Source organism: Rhipicephalus sanguineus, chromosome 3 (assembly GCF_013339695.2).
Source record: "Rhipicephalus sanguineus isolate Rsan-2018 chromosome 3, BIME_Rsan_1.4, whole genome shotgun sequence".
NCBI classification, from domain to species: domain Eukaryota; kingdom Metazoa; phylum Arthropoda; class Arachnida; order Ixodida; family Ixodidae; genus Rhipicephalus; species Rhipicephalus sanguineus.
In genome coordinates this window covers 230,527,195-230,550,996 of record NC_051178.1, presented here as the reverse complement: position 1 = coordinate 230,550,996, position 23,802 = coordinate 230,527,195, and the positions used below count along the sequence as shown (strand labels likewise).

Sequence of the window (23,802 nt, the reverse complement as noted above, 5' to 3'; positions counted from 1 at the left end):
AACGGTCACGTCGCAAGATACCAATCTTGGTGTATATAAAGCTAGCGAAACGGCCGCCAGCGCACCATGAGCGTGGCACGTAAATCATGCTGTACATGACATTCGTGTCATGATTTTCATGTTATGACTTGTCATTTATGTTCGTCATACAGTCATGTTACGCCATGCCAATTTTGGTGCACATTCGATTAACCAAGCGACCAGGAGAGCACAAAGTCGTAGGCGGCTAGATAGATAGATAGATAGATAGATAGATAGATAGATAGATAGATAGATAGATAGATAGATAGATAGATAGATAGATAGATAGATAGATAGATAGATAGATAGATAGATAGATAGATAGATAGATACGGTCAAAGTCGCAGAAGTTCGCTAAGAAATGCTTCGCATTTAAAATGCAACGAGCACGCGAAACTCAACTTACGAAAAAGTCCCTGTACCCAGAGAAATCCTTCCTGGGACAAGCCACCGCATGCAAATTACTCGAAAGGAGTTGCGCGATGTTCGCCTATCGGGACAATGGGATACTACGCTCGCTCCGCCTAATGCAGCACTATTCCTGTTACCTCTGGGTACCCCCTCCCATAGTCGAGACGGTACGTTATTTTACCAGCGAAGCTGTTATTGGTCGAGCCTTTCTTATCCGGAATCCGTGGTAACGCTTGTGGGCATCATAAGCGGGTATGCGCCGCAGACATTGGGTGAATCCCACTACTCACCACTGGTCCACTAAAAATGAAGGCAGCAGTTAGCCCAACAAACGCTTATGTGCCACAGAAATCTGTGCGGCCTATCAGAAAGCTATCAACATCATAAGCGCGCATGTGCCAGAGAAATTGGGTGAATCTCACTATACACAGCTTCCACTGAAAAGGAAGAAGGCAACAGTTAGCCCAACAAATGGCGTGCGCGTTACCATAGTCACACCACTGTCACGTGATACATTATGGTTATAAAAGGTGGTGGCTATACTACCACCTCAAAGCTTAACAAAGAGTGTTTAATAAAGAGCAGTGACGCAACATATCGGAGCGTCTTAAGACTATATATCTTGCAGATTTTCACCAGCAAAGTCATATTGTCACCGAGAGTTACAGCGATAACTCGCTGTGTCGTGGCATTCGCTCTACTAATGAAATAACATTAAGGATATGTGGAAACCACATCAGCCTCTACACGTATCTATGCAAGCGAATCTTGACACTGCCAGGGCATGCCCCCGCCCAACAAGGTACTTCTATCCCAACTGCTTCCTTGTGTTAATACTGTCCTTATCTCTTCTTGTCGAAAGCACGTATTTTGGTGGCCAGTTGCCAGCTGCCACTTTCGTTTCCTCTCCTCTCTGTGGTCGTGTTCAAGTATGTACAAACGCAATAGCAGTAATAATAGCAACAATGATAATCCCAAAAAAGAGTGCTAGTGTCTGTTTGTACCTTCCCTAGCGAAGAAACAACTCACTGATAAATGACGCTGATCAATGGTGCTCATGCCGAAATATAATTTGTCTTCAAAACGTGTGGCAGTGCAAAGAAAGATATGAAGGCTGCACAAACTCCACGTCAGGAGACCTTATCACCAACAGTGAACCGCTGTGAGAGATGTTCTTGCTCTCACCTATCGTGATAAGCACGGCAGCATCGCCCTTTCAGAAGGAATCTTGCCTTCCTCAAAGACAGAGCCTCGTCGGACTACAGCTTAGCTCAGGGATTCCTCAATCAGCGGGTACGTACTTCCTATTACGAATATAAGGCTGCAGCTTTCATTGTGACGTAACATCGATTAACACTTTGCGTACGCCTTGGTGTGTCACAAAATTACGCAACAGTGTTAGACGCTTGTGTGAGCTCCCAAGTGCGCGGCATTGGAAGTGTTTGCAAATCGACTTGAACAGCAGACGCGAAGAGGAGGGATGAATCCGTTTTGCTGAAGTGATCATACTTTCGCTGATGCAACTTATACGGACCTGCATATTTGCTTTGCTTCATTAGTGATTGTCATTGCGTTATAAGCTTGCTGACTACCTACCATGACGACACAGTTAATATGTGTTTATAGTGTTCAGTCATGAGGACGCAGGTTTGAGTCTCTTCTCTATGGTAGGGTAACGCTGACGTAAAAAACACTAAGATGTGAGTGGATTAAAATCGCACCGATGAAAGGTGGTGTGAAGGAAAGGAGTTAATATACCGGGTGTTTTAGAAAACACTAAAAAATGTCCTAACGTAAAATTTCCCAGATAAGAGGAAGGTTTCTTTAAAAGTGAACTGCCAGGCGTGTTAGGGTCTCAAAAATGTTTAAATTACGCTGTTCATATTAAATTATATACATTACAAATTAACGCTTTAACTAAATAGTATGCAGCACGTATTGTAATCGACGAGTTGTAGCCAGTAAGGTTGCAAAGAATATTCACTTGGATGAAAATCTGGAAATGCAAGAACACCTGTGTATTTATATTTCGGTTCTGTGAAAGAGCCCCTGGTGGTCAAAATTAAATCATAGTCCCCAAGTAAGACGTGCTTCTGAAACATATCATGGTTTCGGCATGTAAAACCCCAGAATACTTTTAAGTTAGTCATTTCTGTCTATTACACAATGTCCTCCAGATACACAAGCCTTAGTCTAAGGTGCAATAAAGGTTACGAGCGAATTATCATGATACAAGTGTGCCTCTTTGCCCACACTTCTACCCGCCGCGGTTGTCTAGTGGTTATGGTGCTTGATTGCTTGCCCGAAGGTAGCGGGATCGAATCCCGGCCGCGAAGGCCGCATTTCGATGGAGGCAAAAATGCTAGAGGCTCGTGTGCTTAGATTTAGTTCCACGTTGGAGAATCACAGGTGATCGAAATTTCAGGAGCCCCCCCCCCCCCCCCCCCCCCCACGGCGTCTCTCATAATCATATCGGAGTTTTGTGACGTAAAACCCCAACAATTGTTATTATAATAATTATTATTATTTCCGCACTACTAACACCTAACGAATATTTCTTGGAACCCAGATGATACTCAATGAAAGCCTAACATCCCACTGCGATTTCATCTTTATGGCCATCTTTAAGTGTGCTTTGATTGTTCCCCCGATGGTCCAGATAAGACGTGACTCAAGAGCCAGTAATTGCGCCATAGTGATTACAGAGTCACTTATCTAAGCGCCATAAAGCCACCCGGAAGTGCCTTTATTTTGTATAACTTCGGCTTGGTGATGTTTATGGTTTTTCGGCCTCACGACGCAGATAGGTAGGGACAGAAATTTCATCCCGGCAGTTATCAGTATTTTATTCAGTCAAGCCGTGTACTTACACTACGTTATTATTTATTTTTTGTGCGTGCGTGTGTGGCTGCTCTTGGCTTTCGGTGGAAGTGATTGCGACAGTGGAAAGGATTAACTTAAAGATATGTTTTCGTCTAACTTAGAATACAGCAAAAGGCGTGTGCTATACATGAAAATTTAATAATAACTGTTGGGGTCCTACGTCCCAAAACCCGACATGAATATGAGACACCCCGTACTGGAGGGCTCCGCAAATTTCGACCATCTGGTGTTCTTTAACGTGCACCTAAATCTAAGCACACGGGCCTCTAGCATTTCGCTTCCATCGAAATGCGGCCACCGAGGCCGGGATTCGTAACCACGACCTTCGCGTCAGCAGTCAAGCACCACAACCGCTAGATCATACGGTGGATTACATACGAAAACGTACTTTGTTGTTGTTGTTTTCATTATTTCTTGTAGTAACGTCAACACTATGCTATTTTGATGTACTTTATTCGAGTCAGGAACATCTCTTTAGCTGCTGTTTGTTTTGGTAGGGAAAAAAAGTAAGCATAGAGGCTGAATGCACCAGGATTCAAGAAACAAAAATTCTGCGTCATTCAAAGTGCAACAATAGATTGAAACGCGCATCCGGCTCTTGGATTTTACGTATTTCCAGAAAGACATGTCGGCCAGGCGCTTTCCTGCCTACCAAGTTATTGACGGCCTGAAATACTCAAAGACGTACTTGCCCGAGAACGTGCGTGCCATCCGCAGCTACATGCCACAAGACGATGACCTTGTACTGGTGTCCTACCTCAAGTGCGGCAACAACTGGCTGGAACAAATCATCGAACTGATTCTTCACAGGTACATTGCAATGTTTCTACCTATATGTGAAACAGCAGATGAAAAACGTACCAAAATTGGGCAGTTAACGTTCGAAACATTTTATCTACTTTACGCTAAGTCAAGCTTGCCTCAATCGCTAAATTTCAAACGAAAAACAATTCTCGCGCAACCGACCTCAGGAATAATATCGGTCGTAATCAATCCACAAAATACTCGCAGGATCGCTTATGCATTCGCCTACGACGACTCGAATGCGAAAGCCATCTTCTTTTTCTGCTCAGCCGATGTATTGGTTCTGCCCAGTCACCCTCAGGAAACTTTCTGCACCTAATGTGGTTTTGCACTGGCTTAAAGATCACGTGATCACGTGTCACGTGATTTTGCTGTGCATCTGTGATCGGCCCACCTTTGACCGAGCTACGATGTCATGTGACGATGTCATCCTGTGACGTCATGATGACGTCAAAAGGGCGTCATCGTGACGTCATGTGGTGATGTCATTACATGACGATTTTTGGTATGCCTCGTGTTGTCCCCGACCCCGCGGGACACCGACGACAACGCCGACGGTCAATTTTCACGTTTGATTAGGCATCTAAGGCTCTCGCCTTAATGATGAAGCTACATGCTGTATGATAAAATACATTGCTTTGGTGCATCTAGGCATACGTTCCTTGGGCATCGCCTAACCGTAGTGTATGCTGCCTGAATCTGTTCTAACAGCCCGTGCCATTTGTCGATGTGCAGTTGACCATGCCCTGCACGAACACTGGCGAGTTCATTTAGATTACAATGAAGCGAGTTATCAAGTCATCGGCGCTCTAACAATCGACAAAATTGAAAGTAATGGCTCTCGCACGAAACAGCACTGACCCTGAAATAGCGGTGACGCGGGTGCGGAAGGAGAGTGTGACAACGGACTTTAGCAGCGTAGCTTATAACTTGCGGCTGCGGCTGCGGCTGCGGTTGCGCTGGCTAAGGAACACCCAGTGGCTGCTGGATTGCCTCGCGTAAAAAGTCAACAACTGACGCCACTTGAGGCTGCGAAAAGGATTACAACTTTTGCAGCTCCTCCCGCATGATGGCTAGCATGGTTTCGCGCAGGTCGTCGGAGCATAGTGTCCGAACAGCTGCGCTGTCTGGAATCGAGCGATGATTGTATCAACGGGTGCGCATTCTCAGCGCCTTTCAATCATCATTCGGGAATGCTTCATTAAGCTTTTTCCGGGCTTTTTTCGTACGCAAATCCACAAATTTCAAACAATCTGTTTTTCTCAAGCCCGTCTTATATTATATTACGCTTACTTAAACATACATAGTAGGCAAAACGCCCCAGGAATACTTTTCAGGCAACCTTTCTGCCATTGATCGCAGCGCTGTTTGGGCCGACAAATTTTTAATGGGCTCGCTACGTTGCAGTGCACATTTATGACAATAACAATTATTGGGGTTTTACGTCCCAAAACTACGATATGATTATGAGGGACGCCGCAGTGTAGGGTTCCGGAAATTTCGGCCGCCCGAGGCTCTTTAACGTGCACCTAAGTCTAAGTACACGAGCCTCAAGCATTTCGCCTCTATCGAAATGCGGCCGCCGCGGCCGCAATGCACATTTGCACTCATGCTTTCTCTCTATTTCACTCTTTATTCTCATCCACACGTGAAGTGTAGCCAAATGGGCAAAGTATAGTTAAACTTCATACCTTTACCGTATTCCCTACCCATATCTCCTCCTCCCTGTTCAAACAACTAATGTTAGTAGCACTGTCGAACTCGGACATGCATTCCGATGGACTGGATAGTGCAGTTAATGCATGACGGTTGCAATGATGGCACCATTTGCAGTTTGATGAAACTGTACCATTGTAGCGTTAATTCAATGATCTCAGACAAGTTAAACGTGATTTGGGGACACGTACTCCGCAAAACTTTGCGTATCTTTGGTTAAGTGCGAAGGAGTTACGGTCACGCCCGTTTTAAGGTTGCAGTTTATCACTGTCTTGTTTCGATACCAATAAATAGCGCAGGCAAGTTCCGCACTTTTAATTTTTCCCATCCTGCGTTCCGTTTACGATAACATGACGTCTGAACATTTGGACACGGTTGCGATTTAGAAGTGAAAGATTCGCTACGTATTCTTCTATCCAGGAGCAATAACCAGCGTCTCATTCTTTTCTCTACCTGCTATTGCACGTAGGGGAGAAAGCGCGGAAAACTACGCCGAATTTCACCGATGGTGCCCATACCCGGAGCTGACGGGCATGCGCTACTTGAACGAGATGCAGCCGCCACGCTTCTTTAAAACGCACTTCCAGTACCAACAGCAGCTCAAGAACCCAAAGGCCAAGTTCATCTACCTGACCCGAAACCCACTGGATGTCTGCGTCTCATTCTACCACTACGTGCGGAACGGTTCAGTATACGGATTCGAGGACGGCACCTTTGACGACTTCGTCCACGCTTTCGTCGCCGCAGAAGTGGAGCGTGGAGACTACTGCGACCACCTTCTGTCCTGGTACGCGCATCGGGACGAAGAAAACGTCTTCTTTCTCACGTACGAACAGCTGAAGAACGACTTCAGAAACACCGTCTTGTCCCTGGCGGGCTTCATGGGCGTGAAGTACAGACGCATGCTGGTGGAAGACGAGGACGTGTACCGGAGTGTTGTTGAGAAGAGCAGCGTGCCGTACATGTCCAAGGTGTGCTACGTCGATCAGTCTATCATAGAAAAGTTGACAGAGAAGGATCAGCCTTTCATCGATGCGGCTCATCGCTTCACGTTGTCCTCTCCCGGCATGCTGAAAGGAACGACCGTCGTACGAAAGGGCGCAGTGGGAGACTGGAAGTCGCACTTCACGCAGCGACACCTAGACTTGGTACGCGAGTGGATTGAGAAGAGAAACGCCGCCCCTGTGATTCGTGATCTTTGGGCAGACATGGACCTCGGCGGAATTGTCTGAAAGCCGAGAGTATATGAAATTGTGCCAATGAAAAAAGAATGCGCTCCACATTAACGCTTATTGCTAAGGGAATGAAACATATTTGAAGTAACGCGTACAGGATCAAAGTGCGTGGACCGTGTAATGAAGTTTGGATTCAAATACACATAAATTTGCGATTGATGTGCAAATGCGGCTGACAGGTGGCGCCGCTTGTCGTCAAGGGTCCAACCGCGTCAACTTCTCGGATCACTGCAGTTACATGTGTCGTGTTTTGTGAAAGTGTGTAACTGTGGAAACTTTGTCAATTAACACTCATTACTGCGTTTTATACACCCGTCTGACTGGCTGTATGGTGTCCCTTATGTTTGAGCACTCATTGTTCTGCTTTCATCACGAACACACTCTTCAAATGCTATATTTGTATAAAGAAGGAAAAAGAGCAGTTTATCGCCTAAGGAGGGGTTCGAAATTGCAACCGTTAGTTTAACAGTCGAACGCGTTAGCCGATTACAACACGAAGGCAGCTGTCCTGTGCTTTCGGCATCATCAGCCCGCTCTCCGAGATCTATATTAGTATAATGAAGGAAAGAGAAGCAGGCTATATTGAACACTTAGCATCGTTAACAGAACTTGTTTTTACACACAGTTGCAGCATCCTCTAAAGAATTTGCTTTTGTTTTATAAGGTAATGCAAAATTCTAGCGATCCTCCCAAGGAAAATTACTAACGCGTACAACAAAAAAAATATGTGAAGAATGCTCTAGATGGTTCTACAAGAAACTCTGGAATCAATACGTTCATACAAAATCCCGCTCCCACGGCAGCGCAGAAGTATACTTTAAAAACACCAGTTTTACGGCACACACACACACACACACACACACACACACACACACACACACACACACACACACACACACACACACACACACACACACACACACACACACACACACACACACACACACACACACACACACACACACACACACACACACACACACACACACACACACACACACACGCACGCACACACACACGCACGCACGCACGCACGCACGCACGCGCACACACACACACACACACACACACACACACACACACACACACACACACACACACACACACACACACACACACACAGAGTATTATGCCTTACGGGAAAATCTATATAGCAATAAAAAAATATGTCCACTGGAAGCATCGCGGAGCCGTTATCGCGCCGAGACATCTCGCACGGAACGCCACGTGTTGTGTGGCGCAACATGTCGAGAAAAAATGTCAATTCATTGTTAGCCGAGCTGATAACACGCCGTCGTCGAGATAACGCTGGCACGTAGCGCTCTACTTCCTTCGTACTGAGGTGAGACAATGTCATCAAGGCGAGCATTGTTTTATTTCTTATTCCGTTTTATTTATCACCGCGTCAGTACATACGTCAAGGCGGTACTTTTGAATTCCTGGTGGTACTTTTGAATTCACCGCATGGAAACCACGTGGTGAATAGGCCACGTGGTTTTGTTAAAGCAAACTGCTCCTGTCCAAAATACTTGCTTGTGATGACAGATGTTCATGTCTTTTCTTAGAGCTCTCTCTTACATACGGTACAGACACATACATACAAAGAACTTTATTGAAGGACCAGAGGGACTGGTGTAAGGAAGTCCTAAGACCCCCTCAACCAGTCGGCGGCTCCACCCAGGTCGGCACCGGAAGATGAAGACCCTCCGCGACGGCCCGGGCCCTACGGACAGCCAGTAGTTGCAGACTCAGGTCCGGGCTGTGTAAACTCCGCCGCCACGAGTCCTCGTCACATAAATCAGCCCTCACATTCGCGGGGCACTGCCAGAGCATGTGAGCTAGCGAGGAACTCTCGAGGCCACAACGAAGACACTCGTCTTGAAAGTTCGGCTCTATCCTACGATACGTTCGCGGGCAAAGATATGTACCCGTCTCTAGGAGTCTAAAAGTGATTCCCTGGGCTCTGTTGATCCTAGCATTAGGAAGGGGAAAACGCCCCCAACCCAGCTTGTAGCTAGACGTAATCTCACGGAACATTGTCAAAGGTTCCTTTCTAAGGTCAATGTGCCCCCCAGACGCCTGATCACCCCCCACAACACATTTTTTTCTTCAGGCTAAAGGCAAGCGACACCTTTACTTATTGTCTGATTTCCGGCTAGAAACTGCTTGGTTATTTGGTTGACAAATCACCATACGTGATATAAAAGTTAAAAAAAATTACCACTGTTTTGGATATAGTCGAGATGTTGCGATGTTTTTGCACATTCCATAGAAAACCCTAAAGGGCCGCTGCATGACCGCGATGAAAAAGAGAACGCAAATGTTTGTAACTTCATTGTTTACTAACTCCAAGAGTAGTAAACAATTCAAAAACATCGAGCTAAGCTTATATATTTCAATATTATTTTCTTGTAAGTTTTCACCAGTCAAGGCATGTATTGTCGCCGGGAGTTATCGTTACAAGAAGTTGTGTCATTCTATTTGCTTTACCTATGAAAGAACATTTAGGATGTGTTGAATTATCAACCTGTACGTGTGCCTATGGAGGCGAACCTTGGCACTGTCCAGTGATACCCGGGCATCTATCACAATGTCCTCTATCAAGATGCCCGGGCATATATCACAACTGATTCTACCTTTCAAGGCTACCCTTATCTCTTCCATTCCAAAACTGGAATCATGGTGACCAGTTGCCAGCACACTCTTTAATATCTCTAACTTTGGTCATCGTGTTCATGCATGTGCGACCGTAATAGCAGTATCAGCAATAATAATATCAACCCTAAAAAAATACTTGCGCCTACATCTGCTTTGACTAGCGAACAAACCAGTGGTAAATGACGCTTTTAGCGACTTGGTAGCGTTATTGGCAAGATACGATTTTTCTCTGCAATATTTGGCAATAAAAAGAAATATATGGAGGCTGGGAAAGCGCTCTACGTCTGTGGCCCTTATCTTAATGGCGAGTAGCTGCGAGAAGCCCCCTTGACCTTGCCTATCGCAATAAGCACGGGAGCATTGCCATTTCAGAAGACACCTTGTCGTCTTTGTAGGAAGGGCTTCATTGGACGACGACTTACTTCAGGAGCTCTTCACTCAGCGGGTACGTTTTTCTTATTACGTACAACAAACTCCGACTCTCCATGTGACGTTGCATTAATGAACAATTTTCATTGCCTTTAGTGTACTCTGCCTATTTCCACAAATATTAAATGACCCAGTGGCGTTGGAAGATTGTGTGTGCTTCCAAATGATTAACATTGCACGTGTTAGCAAACAAACTTAAAGGTACCGAAACCAATATTTATGGCACCTGTTTTCTTTAGTGCAACGGAAAGCTTACCGAAAATGGTAACGCGGAGAACGCCGGTAAATATTTCTCACCAGAATTTCTCGACCTGCGGTGACTGTGAAGTCATGCACTCAACGCATGCTACAAACAGTGGGCGTAAGCACGGCAGCGGTTCGTGTTTCTGCGCTGCGGTTTGTTGCATATGCTTGCACTCTGCGCGCATGCGCCGCGGCTCCCCATGTTCCATTAGTTGTCGCGAATAGCGCCGCTTCTCAGCGTCAACTCCTTTTATCTCGTAAGCAGCACGGAATAGAGTGGTGATGGACAATAATATACATGCTATAATTTTGAGCCCTACATCTGGTGCGCATGAAAGCACCAGACAAGTGAACGACTCTATAACAGCTTCAAGAATCTTACGCTAGAGGCTGCGTGACGTACTGGTTTTTTGTTACCTTCAAAACCGATACAAAAATATAAATCCTACTCAATGCGAAAAGATGCTTGTATCTGTCACTATAATGCATGGTCTTTTCATTACCACCAATATCTAATCCTATGTTCTGGTACGTTGTCGTCTCTTTAAACTGCGGATGCAAAAAAGAGAACTGAATTCGCGCTCTAATGAAGTAAGCGCACTTTCGCCGATGTAACATGCACGAACTCGGATATTTTTTTTTGCTTGATTAGTGATTCTCTTTGCATTCCAAGCTTCCTAGTCACTTATCACGATGACATAATATCTGTGTTTTTATAATACTCAGTCATGAGGGCGCAGGTTCGATTCTACTCCAGGCTAAAGGCCTGGTGACTGTGATGTACCAAACCCTAAGCGCACAGGCATGAACGCCTGCACATGGCTTAGAGAGAGAGCTAGAGAGAAAAAGAAATATATTTGATATATATATATAGAGAGAGAGATAACTTTGTCGGGTTCAGCGGTTTGGTCACCAAGTCCCCGCGTAAGCTAGTAGGCCTGGTCCGCCGGCGTAAGGGCTTTATATGTAGCCTGCTACTAGGAATTAGGTAAGTGGCGAGTGGAGTAAAATCATAGCGATGAATGATGGCCTGAAGGGACGTCTAGAACGGTCGAGCAGCCGGCTGCAGCGGACTGCGCCAGCATTGCCTAGCGGCATCCGCTGGGTTCGAGATAAGTTGGAACCCGCCACGATGGTCCAGTGGTTATGGAGATAAGTTGGATACTATTACCATGAACGCGCGTACGGCGTTTCCACTCGAGGTGTTATCGCTGTCTCAGTCAATATATTGCCTCACGTGCGACCGCGACTTAGCCTCGGGCTATTCTTGTGCGTGCTGAGCATGCCATTTGTATAGTACATCTGCACTGGTTAGCGATAAGCAATTAAATGCAGTTGCGCGCAGCAAAGACCTTCGCTAAACAATGCATGCGATAAACGTTGTCTTTGTTTTGCAGCACCAGCGCGCTGTACACGCAGTGCGCAATAAGGCAAAAAAAAAATAAAATAAAATAAAGACATCGCTTTCGCCATCACCCCGAAGAAGATCCACAGATTGACGCAGCGATAACAGCTATAACAGTTGGTGCTCGTATACAACTTATCTCGAATCCAGCGGCTTCCGCCAGGCGACGCTCGCAAAATCTGCAGCCGGATACGCTCGACCGCTCCAGACAAGTGTCGCTCAGAGGGTACTTAGATGTAGGTCCTATTTTTTGCCTCGGTGGTCAAAATTATAATTTAGAGTCCCCCATTACAGCATGCCTGTTAATTATTTGATGGTTTTGGCATGTAAAACCCCAGAGTTCCTTTAAGTTCGTTAATGTTGTCTATTACAAAATGTGCTCCAGAAAGGCAGGCAGACCATGAAACTAAGACGGGATAGAGGTTACCTGAAAATAAATATGATACAAACGCGCCTCTTTCCCCTCCCTTCTGACAAATTACGAATATTTTTTGGACCCAGATAACAAGCAGGGAATGCCAAATATCAAACTGTCATTTAATTTTTATGGTCAACTAAACTGCGTTGTGTTCCCCTGACCACCAGATAAGAAATTGCAGTAACAAGTACGAATTACACAGCTATGTATGCAGTCACTTATCTTGGCGCCATCGATCCATCCAGAGGTGTCCTACATTGCGTAAACTCGGCTATCGACGAAGATAGGTACAGCTGTGAGGATATAAATTTCCATGACGGCAGATATCAATATTTTATCCAGCACATTCGCTCCCTTACAGTGTCGTATGATTTTTTTTGTGTGTGTGCGGCAGCACTATGTTATCGCTGTGAGTGATTACTACTATGGAAGAGATTCACGTGAAGCTTCACGTCAAATTAACGTGAGATTAATATAAGCGCAAAGCTTTTTTTTTTTATTCCAGCTGGCAATATCTATTTAGGTGCTGTGTAAATCCGGACGTCCCTGGGTCTAAAAAAAAAGCTGCGTCATTAAAAGTGCAACAAGGGAGTGAAAGGCACATCACCTTTTGCATTTTCCGTATTTTCAGAATGGAATGGCTCCCAAACGCGCTCCTGTCTACCAAGTAATCGACGGCCTGAAGTACTCGAACACCTACTTGCCCGAGTATGTGCGGGCCATCCGCAACTACATGCCACTGGATGATGACCTTGTACTGGTGTCCTACCTCAAGTGCGGCAACAACTGGCTGGAACAAATCGTCCAACTGATTCTCCACAGGTACCTGCAAATGTTTCTGCCCGAATAAGAATCAGCTGATGGCATACATGCTAATTACGTGTTATAAGTTAGAAAACGTTTTGCCTAAAACATACAATGCCTAAAGTGTCTCAACAGCTAAGTTTCAGAGGTGAAAAAAATAACTCTAACGAAACCAATCCATCACCCAGCGGGATTCAAAGGAACTAATTTGCAATATTTATAGTCGATGTCAAGTTGTCGATCGATGCACCCTCGCACTGCCAATTGCACTGCCTAGCATCCTGGTTAGCTCAATTAGTATAGCGACCACTCTGGAAAGGCGTTTTTCCCAGGTTCGATCCACCGACGAGGATATCTTTAGTGAGCTAAAAAGCTTGCTGAGAAATCTGTATAGATTTGTTTGTGACTTAGTACTGCAAACTTGTTGTTGCCAACTTGCCCTATCTTTACATTTCCGACACCTTGCGGAATTCCGCAGAATGAACTTGCAACGGCCAATCTCACGATGAATATCGACTGTAATGCAATCGGAATTGAAACAATGAATCTAGAAACATTATTCTTTCGACGTTATTTTAGCAAAATATCACAATTTGATGTTGCCTTAGAATTTGTCGTTTGGTGTTACCTTATATCTTTAACCACGTCTCAACTTATACTGCCATCTAATCTTATCATGCTTCGTGCGACGACAGCCAAGTGGCTATAGAGTTGTGCCTTAGTGATGGAGGTCGCTTGTACGAACGTGGCTGCGGCGAGCGCATTTCGGTAGAGGCTAGATGCAGTATAACGCTCGTGTGCTAAGACTTGTAATTAGTGCAGGTTAAAGACCCCCGATGATTAAAGCATTTCGTAGCCCTTAATTTTGGAGTGCTTCATTAAGGTGCGGTTTCCGGCCTGCAAAACCAAAAACAAATACAATTCCTCCATCAAGCTCGTCTTATTCTCATTCAAACTTTACAGTCACTACGCTAAACCATATTATTTTTCAAGCAACCTATCTCGGGTCCTAGACAATACTGCTTAACTGTGCTAGCAGCCATCTATAGCAGACTTGTTTGGAAAAAAGAATTATAACTATCTGCAGTTAGTCTGCTGCTAGGGTCCTGCTTTGCCATAGTATTTCACCCATCATTCCCCTCCTCACGTGTAGCGTAGGCAACAGGACAACGTCAAGCTGAATTTTCCGCATGTTCTGCACTACCTACAGTTCTCTCTAAATAACTGTCCAAACAACTCGTGTCTAACACCCTCTCACTCGTACACGTATTCTGAGAGGATTAGATGGTGCAATTTATGGATGACGGCAGCACTGATGACCTCAGTTTGCAGTTCGATACAATAGTCCTGATTATGGCGTTAGGAGGGTGAGCTTGGGCAAATTAAACGAGACTTATGGACAAGCAGTCAGCTAAATATTACGTATCATATGTTAAGTGCACAGTAGTAGCCGTCATACCTGTTAAAAGGTTCCTTAGTATTATGGTCTTTGTTGTGATATAAATAGCGTAAAGGGAGCCACATGGTTTATTTATTCCCACCATATGCTCCACTCACCATAGTCTGCAGTCTGAAAGTTTGTCAGATATAGCTCCAATTCAAAACTGAGATTTCACTCAGTATTCTTCTGTCCTCGAGCTATCTACAACTTTGCGTTGTTCGTTTTCCATCTACTTTTGTACCTAGGGGAGAAAGCGCCGGAAACTACGCCGAATTTTATCGATGGTGTCCGTACCCAGAGATGACGGGCATGCGCTACTTGAACGAGATGCAGCCGCCACGCTTCTTTAAAACGCACTTTCAGTACCAACAGCAGCTCAAGAACCCAAAGGCCAAGTTCGTCTACCTGACCCGCAATCCGCTGGATGTCTGCGTCTCGTTCTACCACTACGTGCGGAAGGCTTCAGTATACCACTTCGCCGATGGCACCTTCGACGACTTCGTCCATGCTTTCGTCGCCGCAGAAGTGGAGCGTGGGGACTACTGCGACCACCTTCTGTCCTGGTACGCACATCGGCACGAAGAAAACGTCTTCTTTCTCACTTTCGAACAGCTGAAGAACGACTTCAAAAACACCGTCTTGTCCCTGGCGGGCTTCATGGGAGAGAAGTACAGACGCATGCTGTTGGAAGACGAGGACGTGTACCGGAATGTTGTTGAGAAGAGCAGCGTGCCGTACATGTCCAAAATGTGCTACGTTGATCAGTCAGTCATAGACAAGTTGACGGAGAAGGATCAGCCTTACATAGAAGCGGTTCATCGCTACATGTTGGCCACTCCCGGGAAGATAACGGGCTCGAACATCGTACGAAAAGGCGCAGTAGGAGACTGGAAGTCGCACTTCACGCAGGAACACCTAGAACTGATGCGGGAGTGGATTGCGAAACGAAACGCCGCCGCTGTGATCCGAGATCTTTGGGCTGACATGGACCTCGGTGGAATTGCCTGAAAGCCGAGCTCTATGAAATTGTGCTAAGGATTTTGGATTGGATTCGAATTAACTTTATTTGTCCAAGGGTAATTATTTCTGGTGCCCGAGGCTAAGCTGCCAGGGGTCCATCGCTCGAGGAACATCTTCAGAGGTCCCAGGTGATGGCCCTTGCAACAATCTGGCGCGCTCGACGGCTCACTCCAGGTCTGCAGTCCACGTTTACGTTTATTTCTCAGCAATTAAAACCTAATTGAACTAGAGCGTGCCTCTTCTATGAGTGTGGACCGTATAACGATGTTTGGACTCAAATGCATGTCAATTTGTGATTGATGTTTGTGTCACTCTTATGTCCTCCTGTAAGTTTAGCAGTTCAAATTTTATTAACAAGTCTTCTAGACATGCCATACAGATTAAATACGTGATTTTCCAAGGCGCCAGAGCGCGTGTGCGCTGCTGTTCACTCTGCTCTGACACGCACGTGACCGAACAGTTATTGAGTCAGAAGGTTTGGCGTGTTAACGTTAACGAGAAAAATCTGTTCAGAGGGCTCCCTCTGCGAGAAAATGCATTGCGAGGAAAAACCATTTGAACAAACGGTGCAGAGAGATGTGTGTTCTCTTTAATTCATTAAGTACAAACATAGCATGCCTTACACCTCTGCAATTCTTGAAAGTGTAATTTCGGCTGGCAGTTCCTTATTGCTACGGTAACACCGAGTGCCACTACCATATGGCGATTCGCCTTGCGATTTAACATGAACTTCTGGCAAAACACGTTTAAGCAAATACGAGTGTCTATACAGGATATCATGGGCCATGTCAGGCCGATATAGTTTAACTATTTCTGACCAAAGAAAGATTTAGGCGGAATACTGCCCGAAACGCCTCTGGAACGGCATTCTTTTTCTTATATGAGAATGACAGCTCTGCTCCTCAGGTACAAACCCAGAAAACTATATTGTGCATGCTTTTGACCTTGAACCTCAGCCAAGGTCAATTTCCTCCTCTTCCCCTCGCACGTGCGTCGTCCCAGAAATGGGCATGCGAGGTTTGTTCTCTTCAGCGCACCCCTCTCCTTCGGTCATGAGAGCTGCGTTCAGGCGGGCTTCCGCGCCTCTGGACTTCAACTCCTGTCACGTGACACCCGTTATGGCAATACAAAGAGGATTCGAGTAAATTGGACAGTGTGACTCTGCTTTCTGCGCTGGGGCGCCGACGCGCGGAATAGCCGTAGCATACTTTCCGCGGTAGCTCCTGCTATCGCTCGACATGCTTGGTATTAACCGCGTTCACCCACAGCATTTCTTGCAAGGTCAAATTGCAGACTGCGCAAGCGTGCAAGCTATGAGAACATCAATAAGTGAAGCTGGTCCGTGAATGTATGTATACACGAATACGCCGCGTTGCTAGCCTGTTGCTAGCTAGCCTGCTACATGTTAGTGCGTCAAGCTCAACTTACTCGATCATGCAAACTCGACCATGCGACACGAAAATCAGCGCGAGCAATTTCCGTAGGCTTCTTTTGTTCTACCCTTACAAGGTCTGATAAACAGTGCCACGCTCGTATATCACGAAGACTTCATTATAATGATGCACGATGAACGCAACAAAACGCTCACACCATCATTCAGCGATCCTTTATTTAACGAGAAAGACGTTTCCTCTCAAGCATGAATGATGACAGCATAGAAAAAAAGTCACAGTTTCGCCTCACGGGCGAAGCAATGAATGCGATAGCAAGAACTTGGAATGTCACAGGAAGAACGGCAGGCAACTAGAAACTTGCTGAAACTGCTCAAGCACAAATGACACAAGAAAAGAAAGCGCACAAGCCGAGTACGAACTAATAACTGTCACAGCTCGACGCTTGCAGCGCGATGCTCAAGCACAAATAAGGACGCACGAAAAGAACGCACAGGTATACATAGGACGAGCGCGAACTGTCACATTCGTTACTTCAACTAACCTTATATTGGCTCTCCTAGCTAGCAGGTCACTCCTTTCGCAAACGCGGCCGCTGCAGGAGCAAAATGACCTTCGTGTGGTCTATAGCTTCAACGCAAACTTTGGGGTAAAAGCACAAGACGTACAAAACTCCCCCTCAAGAGATAATCGGGTGAGCGCGGTCGACCACGCCATGTATGTCAAAGTACAAGTCGAAGGCGCACATCCCAACTCCGGCGAAACACTAGAAATCTTTAGAAATCGGGACCCAAAAATTTGCCAGTCGGCAGGACACATGCGCAGAATGCAAACCACTCTCGGACTCTTGCGCTGGCGTTGTACCAAGACCCGGCGGCTCCTTTCTTCGGGCAGCAAACAAAACCGCAGAGCGCGCGACCACAAGAGAAGAAAATAAAGACGACGCTGGGCAGCGGCACGTGGAGCCATGGCTCGCGTTCCCTGCGGGCGTCGATTATGGTCACTAAGATAAAACTTCATTTGGCTCTAGTTGGTACCTATTCCTGAGGCTAAAATTACAGCGAAAATGCACTTCTTTGTCCTCCTTACTTCTTGTTTACTTCTTTGTCCCTGCGCCGATCTGAATATGACTATTGTTCTGCCCCCTCTTGAAGAGAGCGGCCATTTGCTGTGTGTGTTTGCCTTTGAAGTGCCGCCGAAGGAGCGTCTTTTCCCGCCGAAGGAGCGTCCTTTCCCCAAATATGTCCCGACTGGAGGGCCCATTCTTATCTTCGAACCCCTTCCTTTGTTACCCACTTTAACGGGCGACACGTGCGACCATTAGAGTGCAGCTCGGCGTCGTCTTTGTCGGCTCACGGAGAGTGAGAAAACGCCGCCGACGAAAGAAGAAACGCAAGCGGCAGTCTCGCCCCAGCAGCCCAACCAGCAGCACCGCTTTTTTACGGGGACCGAGTGCTTGTGAATGTCTTAAATGAAATGTATCTATATTCCTGCTAATTAAAGTTAGTTTTGTTTAAATGTTCACCAGTGTTCGACCGTTAACTGGCTGGATAGCGGACGCTTTGACCCGTCAAATGCGAGCTGCGAGACCAGCATAGTAAAAAAGCGAGACAACTGCCATCGGCCGCCAACTCAACGTCCGCCGGCAATGGGATACGTCGCCACGGCAAGACCCTCGGTTTGGCCCAGACATTCGCCCACTGCAAGGATTACATCGCCCAGGAGTTGAGCCGCTGACAGCACAAGGGCAGCAACAAGGTGGGCTCGTTTCATCATTCAACGCGCAGCTTAGCACCATTCACTTCACATACGTCCGCTTCGAGACAAAACGTGAAACACGCAAGAATGAATCAGGACAAGCTGACGCATGAGTGTCGAAGTGTCACATCAGAGAATGAAGCTTCCACATCAAACGTTCGACCGCAAAGAACAGCAGCACTTTCGATGAAGGCTCAAGAAATTTATGAAACATGCCGCGAAGAGCACTGCCGCAAACTAGACGCTATTTGGAAGAACGTGGAAACCGCTCTTCACAGACTGTCATGCGCGAAGGAAGGACAGTTTACCAGTGCCGCAAAGCAGCTTCGTGCAAGCTATGAGCGCTACGAGCATGTCACCGCAAGATACACTGCCTTTCTCGTCAAGGCGAACACGTCTGAAGCCAGGCAGGAATTACAGCTCCAAAAGGCAATCGATGCAGACCGTGAGGCGATCGTCAGCGAGAAGTTACGTGAGGCTACGCAACAAGAACGCGACAATGCACAGGAAGCAGCTTCGCAGTTCTCTATATCGGCCCACTCAAGAGCTTCCTCGCGATCACGACGATCGGGCTCCTCCACGATTAGCCTAGCCGCTGTGCAGGCACGCGCGCAAGCCGAGGCCGTCAAAGCAAGAGCTGAGTTTGGTCGTAAAAAGGCCGCGATGCGCCTAGAGAAAGCAAGAATTGAGGCCGAACTTGAAGTCTTACAGCATGAGAAAGAAGCAGCTGCAGCAGACGCGCAGGCAAGTGCACTCGAGGCAGCCGTAGAACAGGATGGCGGGGAGTGTGTGCACCCGCACCCACCTATAGACCGAGCACAACGGGTTTCGAGCTACATCACTGAGCAAGCAACCATACGTGATGCAGAGGTTTCGTCTCTTCGGGCGACTGTTGTGCACGCGAGAAGCCAGAGCTTGGAGCATGCCGAAGCAGCAAACCGCCACACGGACTTGCATCATTATCAGCAGCCGCCTGCGTACACGCCGCCACCCAACAGTCCCAGCTCGGAACTTGTCGGTGTCCTGAAGTTCCTGTGCCGAAAGGACCTTGTCTCTACTGGACTGACGAAGTTTGATGATCGACCTGAGAACTTTCGTGCTTGGAAGTCATCTTTCAAGGGCGTCATCAGAGATGTAGATCTTTCTGCGCAGGAAGAGCTCGACCTCCTTATCAAATGGCTTGGTCCTGAATCATCACGTCAGGTTTGGAGGTTGAAATCTGTGCACGTCGATGACTTTTCGAGGGGCTTAAACGTCGTGTGGAAACGGCTTGACGACACCTTCGGACGTCCCGAGGCAATTGAAGATGCGTTGCTGAAGAGGTTGGAGGACTTCCCAAAAATACCGTACCGGGATAATGCCAAATTGCAAGATCTCGGCGACCTCCTGCTGGAACTCGAAGCTCCAAAGACTGATCCGTACCTCTCCGGTCTTAGCTATTTGGATACTGCTAGAGGTGTAAACAAAATTGTTTCGAAGTTACCATCCGGACTTCAAGAGAATTGGATGTCAGTGGGAACAAAATACAAACAACAACACAAAACTGCATTCCCACCTTTCTCAGTTTTCTCCAAGTTTGTTCAAGATCAAGCAAGCATGAGGAATGATCCTAGTTTCATCTTTCAACCGCAAAATGCGTCGTCTTCGTTCACACAACAAAAAGAGGAAATTACGACCAAGACCTCGTGGCAAAAATCATCCGTATCAGCAAGGAAAACAAACGTGGATCACGCCTTCGAACACTTCCAGGAAACCACTCCAAAGGAGCTGCCTGAGCCGAAGAGCTTGGAAAAATGGTGCCCGCATCACAAGAGACCCCACCCCCTTGAAAGGTGTCGCGCTTTCCGAGAAATAGCATTGGAAGAGCGGATAACCTTCCTCAGAGCGCAGGGTATCTGCCTGCGATGTTGTTTATCCGCAAACCACACGCAGTGGCAATGCAAGGTGGTCGTGAAGTGCCATATATGCAGCAGTGGTGACCATGCAACAGCGCTCCACCCATCATCTCCGTGCTCAGAGTCGCCGGAGCCTGCTGACAGCGACAACAGCTCTGCACATCATTCGGAAGGAAGAGTCACATCTACGCGTACCGAGGTAGCAAGCACCAACGATAGCTACAGATCATGTGCTAAAATCTGCCTCGTGGATGTAATTCATCAGTCTCAGCCTGAATCGACACTCAGAGCATACGCTATACTCGATGAGCAGAGCAACCGTTCGTTGGTTAGGCCAGAGCTTCTCGACGAGTTCAATGTGGAGGGGACACCCACCAGGTACACACTACGTACTTGTTCCGGCAGCACTGAAGTTGTTGGAAAGATCGCTCAGGGCTTCTTCGTACGGAGCGTATCGGGTGATGTCAAGCTTCCCCTCCCGCCTCTTCTCGAGTGCGATAACATTCCTGACAACAGGGAAGAAATTCCAACACCAGATGCCGCACGGAACTACCCTCACTTGTCAGCCATTGCAACTCACATTCCGCCTCTAGAGGAGGCAAGAATACTGCTTCTCCTCGGCCGAGACGTACTCAGAGTTCACAAAGTTCGCCAAACCATAAACGGGCCGCTCGACGCTCCTTATGCACAGAGGCTCGATCTCGGATGGGTCATTGTCGGAGACGTTTGCATGGATCGCGCACGCAAAACAGGCACTGTAAATGTGTTTAAGACACACGTTCCCGACAACGAACGACCATCGATCAACCCATGCACAAAACATTTCAACGTGAAAGAACCGCCGGTTCTCTGCGCTGCGGATGGACATCGGGCCCAGAATGATTTCTCATCAGTGACACCATCAGATGACTCCCTAGCACCTAATCTGTTCAAGACAACGCGAGAAGACAACGAGCGCGCCCTCGCCATAGAAGACAGGTCAAACAACTGGGTCGCCCATCTGCCTTTTCGCTCGCCGAGAGGTCGGCTTCCGAACAAGAGAGACCAAGCTCTTTCTCGACTGTACTCGCTGCGACGCACGTTACGAAATAACCAGGAGACAAGAGAACGCTTCGTCAACTTCTTGAAAGAGCTGTTCGTCAAAGGTCATGCAGCGGAAGCTCCACCACTTAACACGAAGAAGCGCAAGAAGTAAGGAATGGCGCAATCAAGACACTCTGCCATCCGATATCAGAAGTGGTGCACTCCTTTTCACCTTTAATTCAACAGTGGCGTCTAACAACCACAGACACCAGACGGGGAGTGTTCTGCCCCCTCTTGAAGAGAGCGGCCATTTGCTGTGTGTGTTTGCCTTTGAAGTGCCGCCGAAGGAGCGTCTTTTCCCGCCGAAGGAGCGTCCTTTCCCCAAATATGTCCCGACTGGAGGGCCCATTCTTATCTTCGAACCCCTTCCTTTGTTACCCACTTTAACGGGCGACACGTGCGACCATTAGAGTGCAGCTCGGCGTCGTCTTTGTCGGCTCACGGAGAGTGAGAAAACGCCGCCGACGAAAGAAGAAACGCAAGCGGCAGTCTCGCCCCAGCAGCCCAACCAGCAGCACCGCTTTTTTACGGGGACCGAGTGCTTGTGAATGTCTTAAATGAAATGTATCTATATTCCTGCTAATTAAAGTTAGTTTTGTTTAAATGTTCACCAGTGTTCGACCGTTAACTGGCTGGATAGCGGACGCTTTGACCCGTCAAATGCGAGCTGCGAGACCAGCATAACTATGTCTTCGCGTATCTAATACACTATCATCCTTGTTACACATTTTGGTTTAGAGCTATTGTGTGCGTATGTGCGGTAAGGTCGCCTTGAGATTCTATATGCAATGGCGTATGAAAGAATAAAGCAGTTGTTAGCGCTTGTGTCGTACGTTTCTTTTCTTCGTGGGTGTCTTGTGCATTTTCGCTGCAATTTTAGCCTCAAGATTTCTGGTCACGGTGTAACATATATACTGTGATTATAGTTCAGCCGTCTCATTTCTTCCCTCCTGTGGGCAGAAGTCTACAAGAGCCAAAGCATTCCCACTAGCTTGCACCACCGCAAGCCACGTGACGCTCTTTTTCCCTGGCCAACTGGCCACGAGTGGCATGGTACTACAACCGCAATATGGAAAACTACCGTGGGTGGCCAGCGATAAGCCGAAAATACAGCGCGGGCAACAATGCAGCATGGCCCGCGTCTCGCATAATTTTAATATCGCCACGCGCGGAGTCCCGTGCGTTTCACCCAACGCCGCGTGCGTTTGTATTCTGCCGTTAGTATCCTGAAGAACGAATGAGGCGAGTCGTGATTGTCTAAGGCAGCGAGCTGCGGAGCGAGGGTCGCAGGTTCGAACCCCCGGTCGAGCGCTTCGGAATTTCTTTCTACTGAATTTTTTATTTGTGGCTTTTATTTATACATACATATACATATCCAGGACATGACGGCGACGGCAAAAATCCGCCGAGAGTGTCGATATAATTGCTATCGCAATAAAAGTGGGTCCCTTTTGAAAATCCAAAGGAGAGTACAGGTCTACGACTTCACGAACGAAATAAGGGGTATAATTCCAGGAGCTCGTTTCTTCGCTAGGAATAACTTATGGAACCAAGAGGCAAGGCAGGCAAGGACAGCGTAGGACACGTTATTTGTAGTTTTTAACCGACGAAAGATCACCTTTGTCTTCGGTGGTACCCGAACCCACAACCATAGAACTAGGCGACACACTTAATTCCTCTGGCGTTCCCAGTCTACTGAAATATCTCAACCCGACCTCCTAAAGCTTTCTGCGCCTCCCCCGCTGTCGCGGAAGCTCCGGGACTGACCCAAGCGACGATTTCATGTTATCTCGTCATCACATGACGTCATGAAGACGTCACGTGACATCTTAGCATAATGTGATATGTCAGAGGCCATGTAATTATTTAGTATCATTTGGGTCCACGTCGCCAACGGACGACGACGCCGGTCGCCCACGCTAGGCACTGGAACATTAGAGAATCTGGCACAAAAACATTAAGTGCACTTCGAAGATGCGAGGCCTCGAGCTTCATCAAACAGCGTACGGGACGTATATTTCTTTTCTACTTCTTATAGTTTGCAAAGAACACTTTGCGCGGCGACGTCGGCAGCGCATCGCTGGACTCGCTGCGCGACCGAGGCTCGTGGGCCGTGGCCGAGTAGCGAGAGCTGCTGCGGCTGCGCAGCCTCGCCAGGGGCGACCGCCTATCTTCATCGTCGTCGTC

General features: G+C 47.1%; 3 protein-coding genes across 3 annotated transcripts; all 3 read left to right on the top strand.

The window, feature by feature from the left end:
- Positions 1 to 1,216: 1,216 nt before the first annotated feature.
- On the top strand, positions 1,217 to 7,067 carry LOC119385272 (sulfotransferase ssu-1). Its single transcript, XM_049414324.1, has 3 exons — positions 1,217 to 1,234; positions 3,935 to 4,125; positions 6,305 to 7,067. Exons 1-3 carry the CDS (start codon positions 1,217 to 1,219, stop codon positions 7,065 to 7,067), a joined length of 972 nt encoding a protein of 323 aa, XP_049270281.1.
- A 7,701-nt stretch (positions 7,068 to 14,768) lies between these two features.
- On the top strand, positions 14,769 to 15,476 carry LOC119386371 (sulfotransferase ssu-1-like). Its single transcript, XM_037653687.1, has one exon. It carries the CDS (start codon positions 14,769 to 14,771, stop codon positions 15,474 to 15,476), a length of 708 nt encoding a protein of 235 aa, XP_037509615.1.
- Positions 15,477 to 19,300: 3,824 nt separating this feature from the next.
- On the top strand, positions 19,301 to 21,727 carry LOC119386370 (uncharacterized). Its single transcript, XM_037653686.1, has one exon. The coding sequence runs from the start codon at positions 19,301 to 19,303 to the stop codon at positions 21,725 to 21,727; it is 2,427 nt and encodes an 808-aa protein (XP_037509614.1).
- The last annotated feature ends 2,075 nt before the right edge of the window (positions 21,728 to 23,802 follow it).

Bases quoted from the DNA above. Each gene is read 5' to 3' on its own strand.
- LOC119385272 (XM_049414324.1), top strand. The intron at 4,126-6,304 runs GTACATTGCAAT...TATTGCACGTAG, and splicing joins ATCGAACTGATTCTTCACAG to GGGAGAAAGCGCGGAAAACT.
- LOC119386371 (XM_037653687.1), top strand. From the start codon at position 14,769: ATGACGGGCATGCGCTACTTGAACGAGATGCAGCCGCCACGCTTCTTT.
- LOC119386370 (XM_037653686.1), top strand. From the start codon at position 19,301: ATGCGCCTAGAGAAAGCAAGAATTGAGGCCGAACTTGAAGTCTTACAG.